The 14,180-nt window shown below is 35.5% G+C and overlaps 1 protein-coding gene across 1 annotated transcript; it reads left to right on the forward strand.

Annotated features, from left to right (window-relative positions):
- The first annotated feature begins 478 nt into the window (after window positions 1-478).
- On the forward strand, window positions 479-13,718 carry LOC140941208 (X-ray repair cross-complementing protein 6-like). The gene is made up of 22 exons (XM_073390184.1): window positions 479-833; window positions 1,795-1,896; window positions 2,229-2,303; window positions 2,489-2,536; window positions 2,731-2,785; window positions 2,950-3,046; window positions 3,749-3,827; window positions 4,126-4,149; window positions 4,833-4,916; window positions 5,794-5,870; window positions 6,327-6,410; window positions 6,866-6,962; window positions 7,177-7,239; window positions 8,102-8,153; window positions 8,627-8,715; window positions 9,247-9,375; window positions 10,102-10,213; window positions 10,958-11,041; window positions 11,196-11,273; window positions 11,657-11,769; window positions 12,659-12,745; window positions 13,130-13,718. Exons 1-22 carry the CDS (start codon window positions 744-746, stop codon window positions 13,241-13,243), a joined length of 1,833 nt encoding a protein of 610 aa, XP_073246285.1. The 5' UTR covers window positions 479-743; the 3' UTR covers window positions 13,244-13,718.
- Window positions 13,719-14,180: the final 462 nt, after the last annotated feature.

Here is a 14,180-nt window from a genome sequence, read left to right on the forward strand (position 1 = left end):
CCACGAGGGATCAAGTGGGTCGAGGCCACAACCCCATCACTTTTCAGCCCAACTCTGAAAATTGCAAACGGTACAAGAGAAGAACCTCAAAATTAAGGCTATCTTCCTTACGTTCCAAATGTGACACTATTCCAGACTATAAGCTAACTTAAATCTTGATACTAAACCTGGATCGAATAAGCAGTGAATAAGGTCAATAAGCGCCAAGGAGAAACTGGGCAAAGACTTGGCGCCCACTTGCAAAGGAAAGGTGAAAAATACATACTTACCAACATTCTATACATCTTTTAAGATATTACCACTCCCTAGTGATTAGAATAAAAATTGTTCAGACCTCTGGAAAAAGTTTGAAAGGGGAACGTTAACGTCTTCATGCTCGCGCAAAAATTAAAATGGCCGCGCTTTGCTTATATCAGGACATTTGGTGTGGCATACATAACGAAAAACTTACGTCTCCTGGTTTTGAGGGAGACTGGGACTAGAGTTATGGCGGCGGACATGGCGGGAAACCAAAGAAGCTAAAAACCATAATTATTTTGATTGGAAATTCTTCGGTGTTTGGTTTGATTTTTGTGCTACAATAACTGCAGTTACTTGCGATTGGCTGCTGCTTCTTTTGAACAGGATTACATGTGAATCGTGCCAAGATTTGTCGTGGTCTGGGCCTCGGAGTTAGCAGTATCTTCATCGGAAATCAATTCTGCCAGATCAGCAAATAAACTTGCTCAGCGAAGATATTGATAATGTCTGACTGGTCATCAACGTTTTGGGGAAGTACGGCCGGACTGTTTGGAGAAGAAGATGAAGATGATGTTTTCGATCCAGATCGTCAAGTTTGTATTGTTTTCCTACATGTACCAAATCGATTTCGGTTGTTCGTGAGCCTCGCGGGCGTTATTAATTGAACGCTCCTTCTACGCTTATTAAAGCTGAAATCGAACCCAATCGAACAAGTTTAAATGGCTCGATTGGACTCGGCGATTAACTTCCTCCCCCCACCAAAAAAAATTCTCCAATAGAACGTTGTAATAATTACGTTTGGTTCAGGGATTTAATAGGTCATATAAAAATTATATGGGAGTGGAGGTAATGTGTACTGGAGATGCAACAGCTGGGGACTTTCAATTTTTTATCCACCCCGTTAAAAGGTGCCAACAAAACAATGTACCCTTCGGATTTCATTTTTTCAAAGGGCGTCAATGAAAGGGTTTAGATTGCATCCATCTTTGAGGGGGGTGGGGGCAGCGGTTGGGGATAAAAAATGGAATATCCCCAGTAAATAGAAATATTGAATTGTGGTGTGCGTCATCATAATCACCATCCTTACTTTGTATATGATACGCATCAAAATTGAAATCAGGTTAAAATTGTTTAACCTAGGTTGATTCTCAATTTTCTTTGTCTCCTAACCCTAATTATTCATGAATTAGAACAATAGGGCTAGGAGACAAAAAAAAATTAGAATTCACCTGGTTAAAAAATTTAATTTATTTACCTGTAACATATGCATGGTAATAGAAATACTAGGCATCATAAATCATAAATGAAATAATAATGTTATTACCATCAGTATGATAAAAATAAATTAATTATTAATACAGTGTTTCACTTGAGACTATGTATAATAATACAAAATTATTTGGCCAGTTTAAAGACACCAAAAATTGCTACACTTTCTCCCCTCCCCCTCTATCCAAACCCCATTGCACTGATCCCTACCTTACTTTGATGAAGAAACTACTCAGATCCAAAGGATTGGAAAAACTGATTAATATTCCCATTAATTTCTATTAGACTCGCTGGGACAATAGGGACAGCCTAATTTTGGTAATTGACTGCTGCAGAGAAATGTTCAAAAAGTCAAGAGGAGAAATTCCATTTCAGCTGTGTATAAAGGTTTGTATCAAAATAATACCACAGAGTATTTATTAAAATTCATTGTTAAAAATAAAGAAAGCAGTTACAATTACACCTTTTTTATACTGTTGATGCCATCAATAATATTGAGTAGTAGCTTAACAAGAAATAGGCCACAACGGTACCTTGAATGAGCAGATACTTTTTATTTTGTTGTAGCCGATTATTTTTAAATAAACATTTTTCTCTCTAATTTAATATTATAGCCATCACTACATGTTCATAAATGTCAAACATCTGGGTTAATTATCTATAGTGTATTCTAGCCAAGATCTTATCCTATTTTTTTTTTTAATTTCTGCATTCATTAGTGTGCTGTGAGCGTCCTGAAGAACAAAATTGTAAGCAGTGACAAAGACCAGATTGGCATTGTATTCTTTGGAACTGTAAGTATAATTCCAAAGGTAAAAAAAGTGAAAGGGGTACAGGTTCAGTGCACATATGGCTCTTTAGGGTTGATACCAACCCTTTAAGTCCTTGATTTGTCTTTTGTAAGTTAACCTACATTTTTATACCCCTGTTTTGATCTGTTTTGATTTGATTGAAAGTATTATTTTTATAACATTTCTAGGAAAAAAGCCAAAATTCAAGCGACTTCAAGCAAGTTTATATATATCAGGTAACTTGACTTACATAATGTACTGTAAATTGAAATACTATTCTGTTATATATATATATATATATATATATAATCACTGTCAGCTGTTTTCAATCTGGTTGCTTCTGGTCTTTGGTCTTTTTCACCAGAGTCATAAATGATAATAGTACAACTGTATATTTATGATAATAACTATTTGTGTCTTAAATCTACAGGAATTAGATTCACCAGACGCCAAAAAGATCCTTGATCTTGAAAGATTTCTTGAAGGTATAAGAACACTACAACAACTGGTGTTCAATCCATTGTTTTGAGCTTGTTTTTTTTGTGGTTACCCGGAACTATTTGTTGACTAAAGATTATTTCATTCGATGAAGTGTCACACTTTCCTTGACTTTGCTACTAACATCTGTTTCATTCAATATCTATTTCAGATGACAGCTGTGATAATTTTGCCACCAAATTTGGACACAACACTGGATTTTCCCTGAATGATGTTCTGTGGACATGCTCAAATATGTTTGCCAAGAGGTATGACTTCTTGAAATAGTGTTTTTATTGTGTACTGCACTATGAGTGCCTGAAAAAGAATGCTCAGCACACTGAAGTTTAAAAAGTAGATCCCACTGTTAATAGATCCAGAGATCCTAGGTAAGGTTTGTAGCCAAGTGGATGTGTAGGTGTGCTGTAGATGCCCAGTTTTGGGTAAAAAAGAAAGAGTACATGATTGTGTTGCTGGCTTGAGAGTTGAGGTGGATGCTTGTCACTTATACATGTAACTTGCTTAAGTTAAAATCCTGGACTAAGTTTCGATTACTTCTTGCCAAGGTGTAGTCATTTCTATCATGGGAGACTGGTATATACACTGTAATGTTTGCAGCCACTCTGTAATGAATGAGTATCCACCCTGCGGAGTGTAGGAAAGTAGTAATATATGCTACTGAAACAACGTCATGCGATACCTGGGTGGGGATCCTGTGGCATAAGTGCACTGACCTACGAACCAACAGGAGTCAAAAGCCACACTGATTTTTACAGACATGGATATCTTGACCGGAGAGTTGCTGGAAACTCACAGTGAATAAAGCGTCAGAACATAAGGGGTCAGTTATGTTCCACCTGGCTTCATATTCCTGTACCTCACTGCATTTAGCGGAGCATTAAAAAAATGCTGACTCATTGAAAAGGTATCTTATATTTACGCCTTTTTTGTACAAAATGGTTACATTGTAGCTCTCAGAAAATTGGCCACAAGCGAGTCATGTTGTTCACAAATAATGATAATCCACACGCTGATAACCCCAGCCTTCAGGTAAGAATACAATTTACAATGTATTCACTTGAATTTAGAAAGGGTAAAATTAATATGGTGCTTATTAAATTTCCCATGCCTTAAATGCTTGAGGGTAGCACTTTATTGGATGCTGCAAAGAATTATCATTATTATTTTTTTTAATAATGGTATAATTACTACCCATTTTCTGTACTAAAATAACAGAATTAATATCTTTTGATTTCAATTAAATCTGGGCCTGGCCTGGCCTGTTGCTAGTTACAACCAGCTTGAGAATGGTGAATTACATGTAACATATTTTTTTGCCTTCTTCCAGAGACAAGCAAAGACCAAGTCTAGGGTAGGTGTCATTTATTTTAAGATCATCATGAGCAGGGCTTTTGGTCATGGTGGCAATTGTGTGTTTGATTTAAGACTGTTTAAGTCAGGGAAAGCAAGTCAAAGACACCCCCAGTAACAATTTGCTAGGCTATAAATACATGTAAGACAAAAACTGACCCTTGCCCACTATTTTTGTCAACCTGCAAAATAATATTATTATGATTTGTTTACATTTAAACCCATTGCCAAAATTAAAGATGGGTGTGGGGAAGGTGCCATGCCTCGACAAACTAAGTGAGCCACAGGTGAGCGCAAAATGTAACCATGAAAACCCTGTGGGTGTCATTTACTATGCACTGTCACATTGAGAACCTCAGTGGAGAGTTTCATTGATACTTACCAAGACACATCCAGAGGGAGGGAGGGAGGGCTGGGGGGCAAAATGGCTAAAATGAATGCATTGGAAGATAATTTGAGCAAAATAAATTGTCTAACAATTTAAGTACTGTAAAATTTATGAGAAGGGCTGCAAATGCCCAAAGACTGTCTTGCATATGATTAGATGTGGAGGCCACTGGCCAGCATATCCCATGTTTAACCTTGCCTAGATTACTTTTAGCCACATTGTAAATTATGTTATTTATGCACATGTACCATAAATGAAAAAATAATATTCATCTAAATTTCGTTTTTCTTTTTCAGGATTTAAGTGAGATTGGCATCGCAATTGAGCTGATGCATATTCAACCTTCTGATGGTTCCTTTGACTCAAGTCTCTTTTATCAGGTAAGTACATTATTCCCCAATTATTCAAAAATTCATTAATAAGTCATAAAGAAAAAACAAAAGAAATTGATGTTTAACGAGTGTCTTTATATCTGATAAACTAAACTTTACGTCCAATTTTTTAGACCAAAATAACCCCCAATCTTAATAGTAGTGCAAGATTGAGTTGATCTAAAAAGCCGTTCTAAAAAGAAGCCGAAGCCGAAGCTGAAGCCGAAGCCGTTCTAAAAACTCAAGAGTGTATCATCAGGTTTAAAAACTCTTGACTTCGCCTCTAGTTTTGAAACCTGTTAATACACTCCTGTTCATTTTTTAAACTGTACATACAAAACAAATTATTTTTGATAATTGTAATAATTAATTTTATTATTGAAACAGAACAAAACAGGTTATTTTAATTTTCTAGGATCGAAACAATGATAAAAAATCAAAGTTTTTCCTTTACCAAAAACAAATAAGTTGGATCCTGGAAAAACAGCCAGAAAAACAGCTTGATTTTTGTATTTGTTTCAGTATGACTGGATCAAGATACTATTTCAATCTACCGATAATAGTAAATAATAATATTATAATTGACTCTGGTCCCAGACAAAGATTATTATTTGGTTTGAAGGAATCTAAGTGTGCAGAATTCTTGTAAACCTTTTTTTGTCAGTATCAAAACAAAAAAAACTGGTTTGAGTGTCTCAGAGACAGACACTAAATTAATGATGGCTAATACTGTCTGCCATCATTTAACCGACAATGTCCGATGAAGTTAACATGTTGGCAATTGGCAACCAAAAGTTTAGTGTTTTCTTCGGTGTCTTACTCGTGCATGCTGTTTTATTTTACGGTATAAACAAGTTTGTTCCACATTAGCCATTCCACATTTCAGGATTTAATTCAAGTGGATGAAGATGAAGAAGGGATTTTGCCTGATCCATCTGAGAAGTTTGAAGAACTACTTTCTAGGTATTGAGTATTAAAAGTGGCACTCCAAGCAAGTTTCAATCTCATGTCAAATTTTTCCGTTTCTTTTAATAACAAACATAAAGAATATTATTTGAAAGGATAATCTGGAAGTCTCCTTGGAGTGAAACTATTATTTTGCTGTAATGATTTATTATAAAATGAGCTAGAAAAATAAGAACATTATAACTTAAGCTAAAATAAATCATATTAAAGTAGAGGTACATGATTGATTGTTGACTTAACCATCCTTGTTTTTCAGTAACTAGTTTTATAGTCTTTTATTCACTTCTGAATATTTTGTGAGGCAGTTCCTTGTATGAGAAAACAATATAGACCAATGGTGCAGATATTCTACCTTGAAAACCTGGAAAGATACATTGTACAATAATATAAGTCCTTTCCGCTACATTGAATAATAAAATATTAAACTGTGTTGCCTTTTCTTTACAAAAACAGAGTGAGGAGGAAGCAGCACAAGAAACGACCCATGGCAACATTTCCTTTGACACTGGGAGATGGGATTGAACTTGGCGTTTCTGTGTAAGTAATAAGCATTCTACGTTTGCCAGTTGATGGAACTTTAACTTCCTGGGCCGGGTTGTTCAAAGCTGGGTTAAGATAACCCAGGGTTAGTGCGCAATTTGAATTCAGATTTGAAAGCTTAAAAGGCGTTTCAGTTTTAATTCTTTTTGTCTACAGGTTGATGATTGGAAGCCCTAAAAATAACAGAGAAAATTATCCAAGAAAATACTTTTGAACATAAGAAAAGGAAACCTGGGTTAAGTGCTAATCAGCCTTTGAACAACTGGGCCCCGCTCAATGTTTGCCCTAGCAAGACAGACAAATTCTGCGCTATTATATATTATTGTAGCTTAAAACATCATAAAATTAAAATGCACAGTGATAATTGGACAAAATTTCAACATGTTATTTACAGAACTGTAGCTAGGTCATTACCCATAATTAATTTTTGTGGATGTTTGTTTTCTGGTCAGTTTTAACCTCTGTGGAGCTGCAAAAAAATCCAGCCACATAAATTTGGACAGCCGCACAAATGAGGAAATTAGAACTCACACAAAGTATATATGCGTGGTGAGTACTTATTGATCAACTGTATAACACATTATTTTAGTAACATGACATTAAAAATTTAAAATTTGTAACACTCATACATTTCGCTTTTGGACCTGTAAGTTAGGCAAAGATACTTTTATTAAATTTTGTGTCTAGCAACTGCAGTTTTTATTTTAATTTTGGGGTCTCACAATCTTTATATTACTTTTATTGTATTTTGAATCTTTAATAGGATACTGGAAGGGAGCTAATGCCAACAGATATACAGCTCTATCAGATGTTTGGGGGACAAAAAGTAAGGCTGTATAATGCTTACCAGTATAAATTTAAAAAAAGAAATGCATAGAACACCTTCTTGACTTAATGTACATTTTGGCATTTATTTTTGAGAGCAATACTACATTGGAACCGTTATTGATGGGACACCCTTGGGACTGAGGAAGGTGTCCCCTGAATAGACATTGGGGTGGGGTTTGTTAATGATTAACCAACAAAGAAAAAAATAACAATTAAATTTTATTTTGCTTTGGAATCAGCTTCAGTCATTATTTGAAGCAGCTTAGATGTTCTACAACTATAATTGGCAAATACGTGTGTTGAATTCCCACAAGTGTCAGTTCATTGATTTATGTGAGACAGGCTGTGTAATCTTTTAAACTTATCAACCCTTCTTGTTGTCAGGCATGTTTTGAGTGCCAAGGTGTCCCCTGAATGGAGGTTAAACCTGGGTTTTAGGACCCACAATCGACGACAAAATTAGCTGAGACACTTTACTGAAAGGGGGTTTTTGACGTTTTATCGACTAAAGCTTGTCCTCCCCATCCTCTCCATGCAATGATGTGCTGCTGTTTATGTTACACTGTACCTGTAGAAAACAATGAACACACCAACTTTGAATGGAGGGGAGGGGGAGGAGTGTAGATTCTCTTGTTCCCTAAAATCATCCTACAACAATTTTGTCGCCGATTGCAGAAAAAGTGTCCCTTTCCCCTGAAGAAAGGTGTCCCTTCAGTAAAGGCGACAGATATAAAGATTATGTGACTGAAATTTTTCCGGGACCAAATTGTGTGTCCCCTGAATGGACTTATCCCTTGAATAGAGGTGCCCAAAAGGAGATATTCCACTATAATATTATTTATTATTTTTTTCAAATTCAGGTCATCTTTGAGAAAGAAGAAGTTACTGCTATGAAGACATTTGGTGATCCAGGTATGATACACTGGCTGTTAATACCAAAAATACTGTAATCTGACTGGTTCATACCATTAATTATTTACTGCTTCCTTGGCTCTTGCAGATTAAGCTAGAGCTGTGTTTTTTGACCTGTGTGATTACAAGCAACTAGTAATCAGTAAAGGGCAGATCAAGGAGTTTCTGATGAGAGTTGGGGGGAAGGTCGGGGGGTAGGGGGGAGGGGAGGTGCAAAACTATAAAATCTCCCAAAAAAGGCTTTACTGGTCTTTTCAGCTAGTGTCGACATTAATGTACTCATTGGGGTCAGGATTATTTTCTCCTATGAGTGTATTTATTAAAGGGCTGTCCAAACCCCCCTGAACCCTTGAAATTGACCCATTAAATTGTAATTGATAATATTTCTTTCCGCTTTCATTGTTAGTAACAGAAAATGTTTAGCCTGGTTTTTGGTTGGTTTTTTATTAATATTATTTTGTTATCATTTTCAGGTCTTTTGTTGATGGGATTTAAACCTAAGTCTTCATTGAAGAACTATTTTCATATCAGACCAGCCCAGTTCCTTTATCCCAGTGAAAAGGTGTGCACTACAGTGTAGAAGAATTCAAAATACAAGAAACCAACAAATTAAAATGTTATGTAAAAAAATGCCATGATTAAGTTCAATGGAGTCCAAAAAATAGAGTCACTCTTCTATTTAGCCCCCAACATCTTATAAAATCTCCAGTGTCTATAAGGCCCCATCCTTAAGGGGTATTTTGCTGACTAGTTTTTAAGTTTATGTGGAAAGAAACATTTTAACATAATAAATATTATAAGAAAATTAAGAAATTTGTTTTATACACCCCAAGAACCGTTTTTGAACTCATCAGTTTGAAACTGGTTAATGTTCTAATTATTACTCTCTCAGCTGTGAAAAAAATACTATAAAATAATGTATATGTCCACCCAGAAATTATGAAAATGGCCTCTGATTGAGAAACAATAAAAAATAATATTAAATAACTAAAAGACGCATGGCAGCACAGAGAGTGTTCTTTTGGGTATATTAGTGCCTATAGAGGTGTTATTTGAATGAGATTTAAAGGCCAGTCTTAAACTTGTTTCACAGAGTGTAACTGGAAGTACCACATTATTCTCAGCACTTTTGAAAAGATGTCTTGCAAGGGACGTGGTGCCGATATGCCGATACATACCCAGGAGTGGCTCCCCACCAAGATTTGTTGCTCTGTTACCACAGGTGAATAACTTGACTTGATTATTATTAATAATTATTAAATAACAGTTATTAATGATTTGTTATCCTCCTGTAGGCTAGAGAGGGACAACGAAACACAACTGCAAGTTACAATTTGGAAGCAATTAATATGTATCTAATGCACTTTAACCCTTTTCAGACCAGACTTCCAGAGGGTCCCCCCTTTCCTTCTATAACTGTCAATTAAAACCGTGATTAATAGTTTAAGGTGCCAGAGACTTGCTTTCTCCAATGTTGCTCAGCTGCTTGAATCCATGCCAGGGGCTACAAATGTACAAGACAAGGATGTGTGACATATATGTATGGTTGTATGACTTGGCTAATCCGATACAGCCTGTGTTTTGTGGGAGAATGTTTCAAGTAGGAGTTGAAGCTGGAGTGATCCTCTGACTTCAAGTTTGCTGCCTTGACCTCTTCACCCAGTGCCTGAAATTCTCATTAGTTTGACACTTGCATTTATTTATTATTTGTCTTTGATCCCCTTTTTAAACCTTCTTATTAGAACTTAAACCTTATTTTAAACAGATGTAGTAATTAATTAGGGGTATGTGATGTGTGACAGTAGATAAATAACCTCTTTGTGCCATGTTTCTCTTCAGCTTGATGGGACAAAAAGACTTTTAGCCTGTAAATTTAAAATTACTGTGTATAATGATTCTGCAACAATACATTTTAAGTAAAATTTTAATTCTTGCTATTTTTATTAAGGAGGAAGAATTAGAAGAGCACAACATTCAAGTTACTCCACCAGGATTCCATTTGATTTTTCTTCCATTTACTGATGACCTAAGGAGACTGAAATATGAGGAGACACCTAAAGGTAACTACACCACAAAAGAATAATTTATTATGTTGTACAGAATCCTAAACCCCTCCCCTCCATTCCCCATCCTTACAATCAACCCTTGAAATAACAAAGGGCCATAGGGACTGCAAAAATGTGCATGACTGCTGTAAAGAGGTTTCATTTTGTTGACGTTCTAATATGATAATATTTTTTGTTTTATCTCATGCTGGGGTGAAGAATATTGTTTGTTATCCTGAGGACTTTGTTACACATAATTATGTATCTAGAGTTTTGTTATATCCAGGTTCCACTGTATTGTAAACCAATTGGTCGAGCCAATTGATGGCGAGGCTGCCCAGATGCTCAAAGTACAATGTAGACATGGTAGTTGTTGCTCGCATCTCCTTTCATGTGCGGCTCTCACGTGACTTCTTGCACCACCCCCAAGAGTCTAATATAGACACAAGCTTCTGGGCCACTAGCTATCATTGATTAATGCTGTACATTTTTTAATAGTGGGATCGAGTTTAAATACAGCAAATGCTTCTGAATTCAGGTGCAAGTTAAGTTATCCTCACATTCCAATACTATAGTACTAATGCACTGGCTGTGAAAATGTGTAGTTTTTGTTTGTTTGGATTTAAGATTCTCAAACTTGATCCATGCCATCCCCTTTTTTAGATATGGACTCTTCTCATGCCTGCAGGATTAAAATTATTTTATTATTAATTCATATCTTTTAAATTTATTGTAATATTTTTTACAATGTACATGCAGCCACATCAGAACAGATCAGTAAAGCCAAAGAAGTCATCAAGAAACTCACCCTTGGATTTAGCAGTTCTCAGTTTGAAAATCCTTGTAAGTTACATGCAATGTACATATATAATTATTAAATTGTTACAACTAACAAGTTTTAAGTTTTTTTGTATTACTTAATGACAAATAAAATTGTGTTGTTCCTGATAGTCTTCTCTGTTTTACACTGTCTCTTATTATTCTTCTCTTCTGGTAGCTCTTCAAAAACACTTCAAGAACCTTGAAGCTTTGGCTTTAGACAGAGATGAACCAGAAGAAGTCATTGATTACACAGGTAACGATATTATTGTTGCAGCCTCCTCTTGTTGTTATGAAAGGAATCTTGTACCAACTCGAATGTGCAGATCAGTCATGTACCCAGAAAAGTGCAGCATCCTTATATACCCTAAAGTAAGATTCGGGGACGATCTCTTTTGATAACAGTCAATAGATAATTTATATTTCCTACCTTCTGTTTATTTATTTATTTTTATCTTTATGGCATGTACTCTTACTGGCAAAAATCATCCCATGGTCCCTGTTGACTTGATTTTTCTTTTGGGGGGGCAATGACAAAGAAAACTTACACTAGTTATACTATACGTCCCAAATCAATTCTTGAAAAATTAGGGACTTGAAATAAATAATTTTAATGATAAATTGTTATTCTCATCGCAGAGCCAAAAATGGAAGCAATCGATCGTAAGGCTGGTGAGGCTATCAAGGATTTCAAGGAAGTAGTGTTTCCTGATGATTATAATCCTGCTGGAAAACCTGCTGCAAAAAGAAAGGTATAAAAAAATATTGAAGGGGTTTTATATGTTGTTGTTGTTGTTGCTCTAGGATAACTTTTGGCTTGATAAAGAGAACACTTAAGGAAGGAAGGACCTCAAGCATGTAAATGAAGTGTAGTTCATGGGAAAATTAGGGCTGACCAGCATGAATTTTTCTTGTGTTGTGGATGTTGCAGTTAACAAAGAAAAAATATTGTCTAAATATTCAGCTCATCTTAAATGACCTAATAAACCCCTGGGGCATCGTCTATTTAATTTTAGAGGTCCAAGCGGGGGGTTTAATACATAGGAGGAGTTTATAAGAGAGAGGCATTCATTCTCATAACTGTAACAAGCTCAACAAAACTAATATGGTTTCTGTGAAAATGTCAAGAGAGTTTAAAAATAGTGGAATATCCACTCCATCAATTGATACGGCTTGGCCGTCCAGAGATCCATATGACTCTTTCAAATCCCAACATCAATGTCAGAATCCTTGTTCAGGGTTATTGTGTTGCCATCGTTAGTCTATTCTTACTTAAAACTTGACATTGAACAAAATGAAATATGCATAGCCTTGTTAATAAAGCAAGAAACTAAATGAATTGAATGATTTTGCTTCTTTTTTCTATTATTCCTTGTACACTGGAGTAATTCTGATAGACGGCATTTGTTAGATACTAAAAGAGGGGCATCCAATACAATTTTAACGGCATAGAGGGGGCGTTTATTAGATAAGAGGCGTTTATTGGGAAGCGGGCATTTATTAGGTCAGTTACCGTATTCAAAAGAGGTTGGGACTAGTAAACTAATCCTGGACCATTTAATGCTACACAGCCCCGTAACACTTTGTGAGAATTATGCTTAAAAAAAATAATTAATTTTCATGATGTCATCTTTGTTTTAGGCTGAAGGAGGAGGAGCTGCAGCCAAAAGAAGCAAGCCAGGGGATGATGTGGAAATTGATATGAGAGAAGAAGCACAGAAAGGCCGGGTAAGTGGCAGTGTTCAGCCAGTCTCTTTGAGCCAAATTATTACTGACAACTTAACTCAAGTATTTATTTGTCAAGAGAGCAATATGTTTTTAATATACATTTATCCATAGCTTTTTTATTAAATCATGTACAGGTAAAAATGAAATTCAGGTTAAAATTTTTTAACCTCAGTCGATTCTCAATGTCCTTTGTCTCCTAGCCCTAGTTCATTATTAGGGCTAAGGGAGAATCAAAAAAAATGTAACGTCCTAAATTTAATTTTGACCTGTAACACATATACATAGAATGGAATGGTTATGAAGCCCACGAGATTCTTTTGTTATTTTTTGTGGGCACAGTCATGTCCAGCGCAAATACTGTTTCTTCTGCTTTTTTCTTTACAGCTTTCCAAGCTCACAGTTCCAGTGTTAAAAGAATTTGTCAAGCAAGCTGGTATTAAGTGTGGGACCAAAAAGGCTGATCTGGTTGAAGCTATCAAAGACCATTTTGGAGTCTGATTTCTTTGTATTTTGAAAAACATTATTGACTTTATATTGAAAAATATATTTAGTCTCCTTCATTGCTGCTCGGGCCAGAGTCAGGCAAAGATCCCGGCATGGGGGTGGGAGGTTGTGTCTAGACTTGACAGAGAAAGTTTGAGATAGAACGCATTATTATAATAAGAAATATTTAGCTGTCTGACGTTTTACATCTTTTAAGACTATCTTTGGTATGCAAATGAACTACACACCATACCAGAACAGAATTGGCTTTAAAAATGCTGAAATGATAGATAAACTCTTGCCAAAACCAACTTTGCAGTATACAAGTATGGTATCAAGGTGTATAGTTTTGTTTAGTTTGCAAGACACTGAGTAAGTTCATGACAAGAAATGTTCTATTCAAATGCTTTCTTTAATGATAATGTCATTTAAATAATATTATACACTTTTACTATTAATGGTAAGTAGTCTGGATACAATGTCATAGTATCACAAAGGAAGATTGAAAATAAAAGTTGTTGTACAAAACAATACATGTTCTTCAGTTTACTGTACAATTCTAAGAAATTACTTAGTACCATTATCTAGAAATACTTTATACATTGTACAATCATCATTGTTAGCCATATTTCCTTTAGCATAACATGGGAAGGTAACTAGTCGTTCCAAAAAAGCTGGTCTTATAAAACTTTTTTTCCTATTTTTTCCCAAATCTAGTTCACTATTAGTCTCATTCTAAAAATCCTTAGTGCTCTAGCAACACATGAGATTACCCATGGGTGACAAGGATGTTAGCAAAACACTGATAAGGTGATGGTACACGAGATAATTCGCAACAACGATTTTTAGTGCAACACAGCATTGCAACAACATTATTGTGACATTGCCGAGTTTCAAATGGTTACAACATTATTCAAACATTGGATGGTGTGTTGCACTAAAAATCATCGTT

This window comes from Porites lutea, chromosome 6, assembly GCF_958299795.1.
Source record: "Porites lutea chromosome 6, jaPorLute2.1, whole genome shotgun sequence".
Classification (NCBI taxonomy): Eukaryota; Metazoa; Cnidaria; class Anthozoa; order Scleractinia; family Poritidae; genus Porites; species Porites lutea.

Excerpts from the sequence above, each read along its gene's own strand:
- LOC140941208 (XM_073390184.1), top strand. The coding sequence starts at position 744 with ATGTCTGACTGGTCATCAACGTTTTGGGGAAGTACGGCCGGACTGTTT. Across the intron at positions 2,786-2,949 it reads TCTTGAAAGATTTCTTGAAG|ATGACAGCTGTGATAATTTT; the intron begins GTATAAGAACAC and ends TATCTATTTCAG. Across the intron at positions 3,047-3,748 it reads TCAAATATGTTTGCCAAGAG|CTCTCAGAAAATTGGCCACA; the intron begins GTATGACTTCTT and ends GTTACATTGTAG.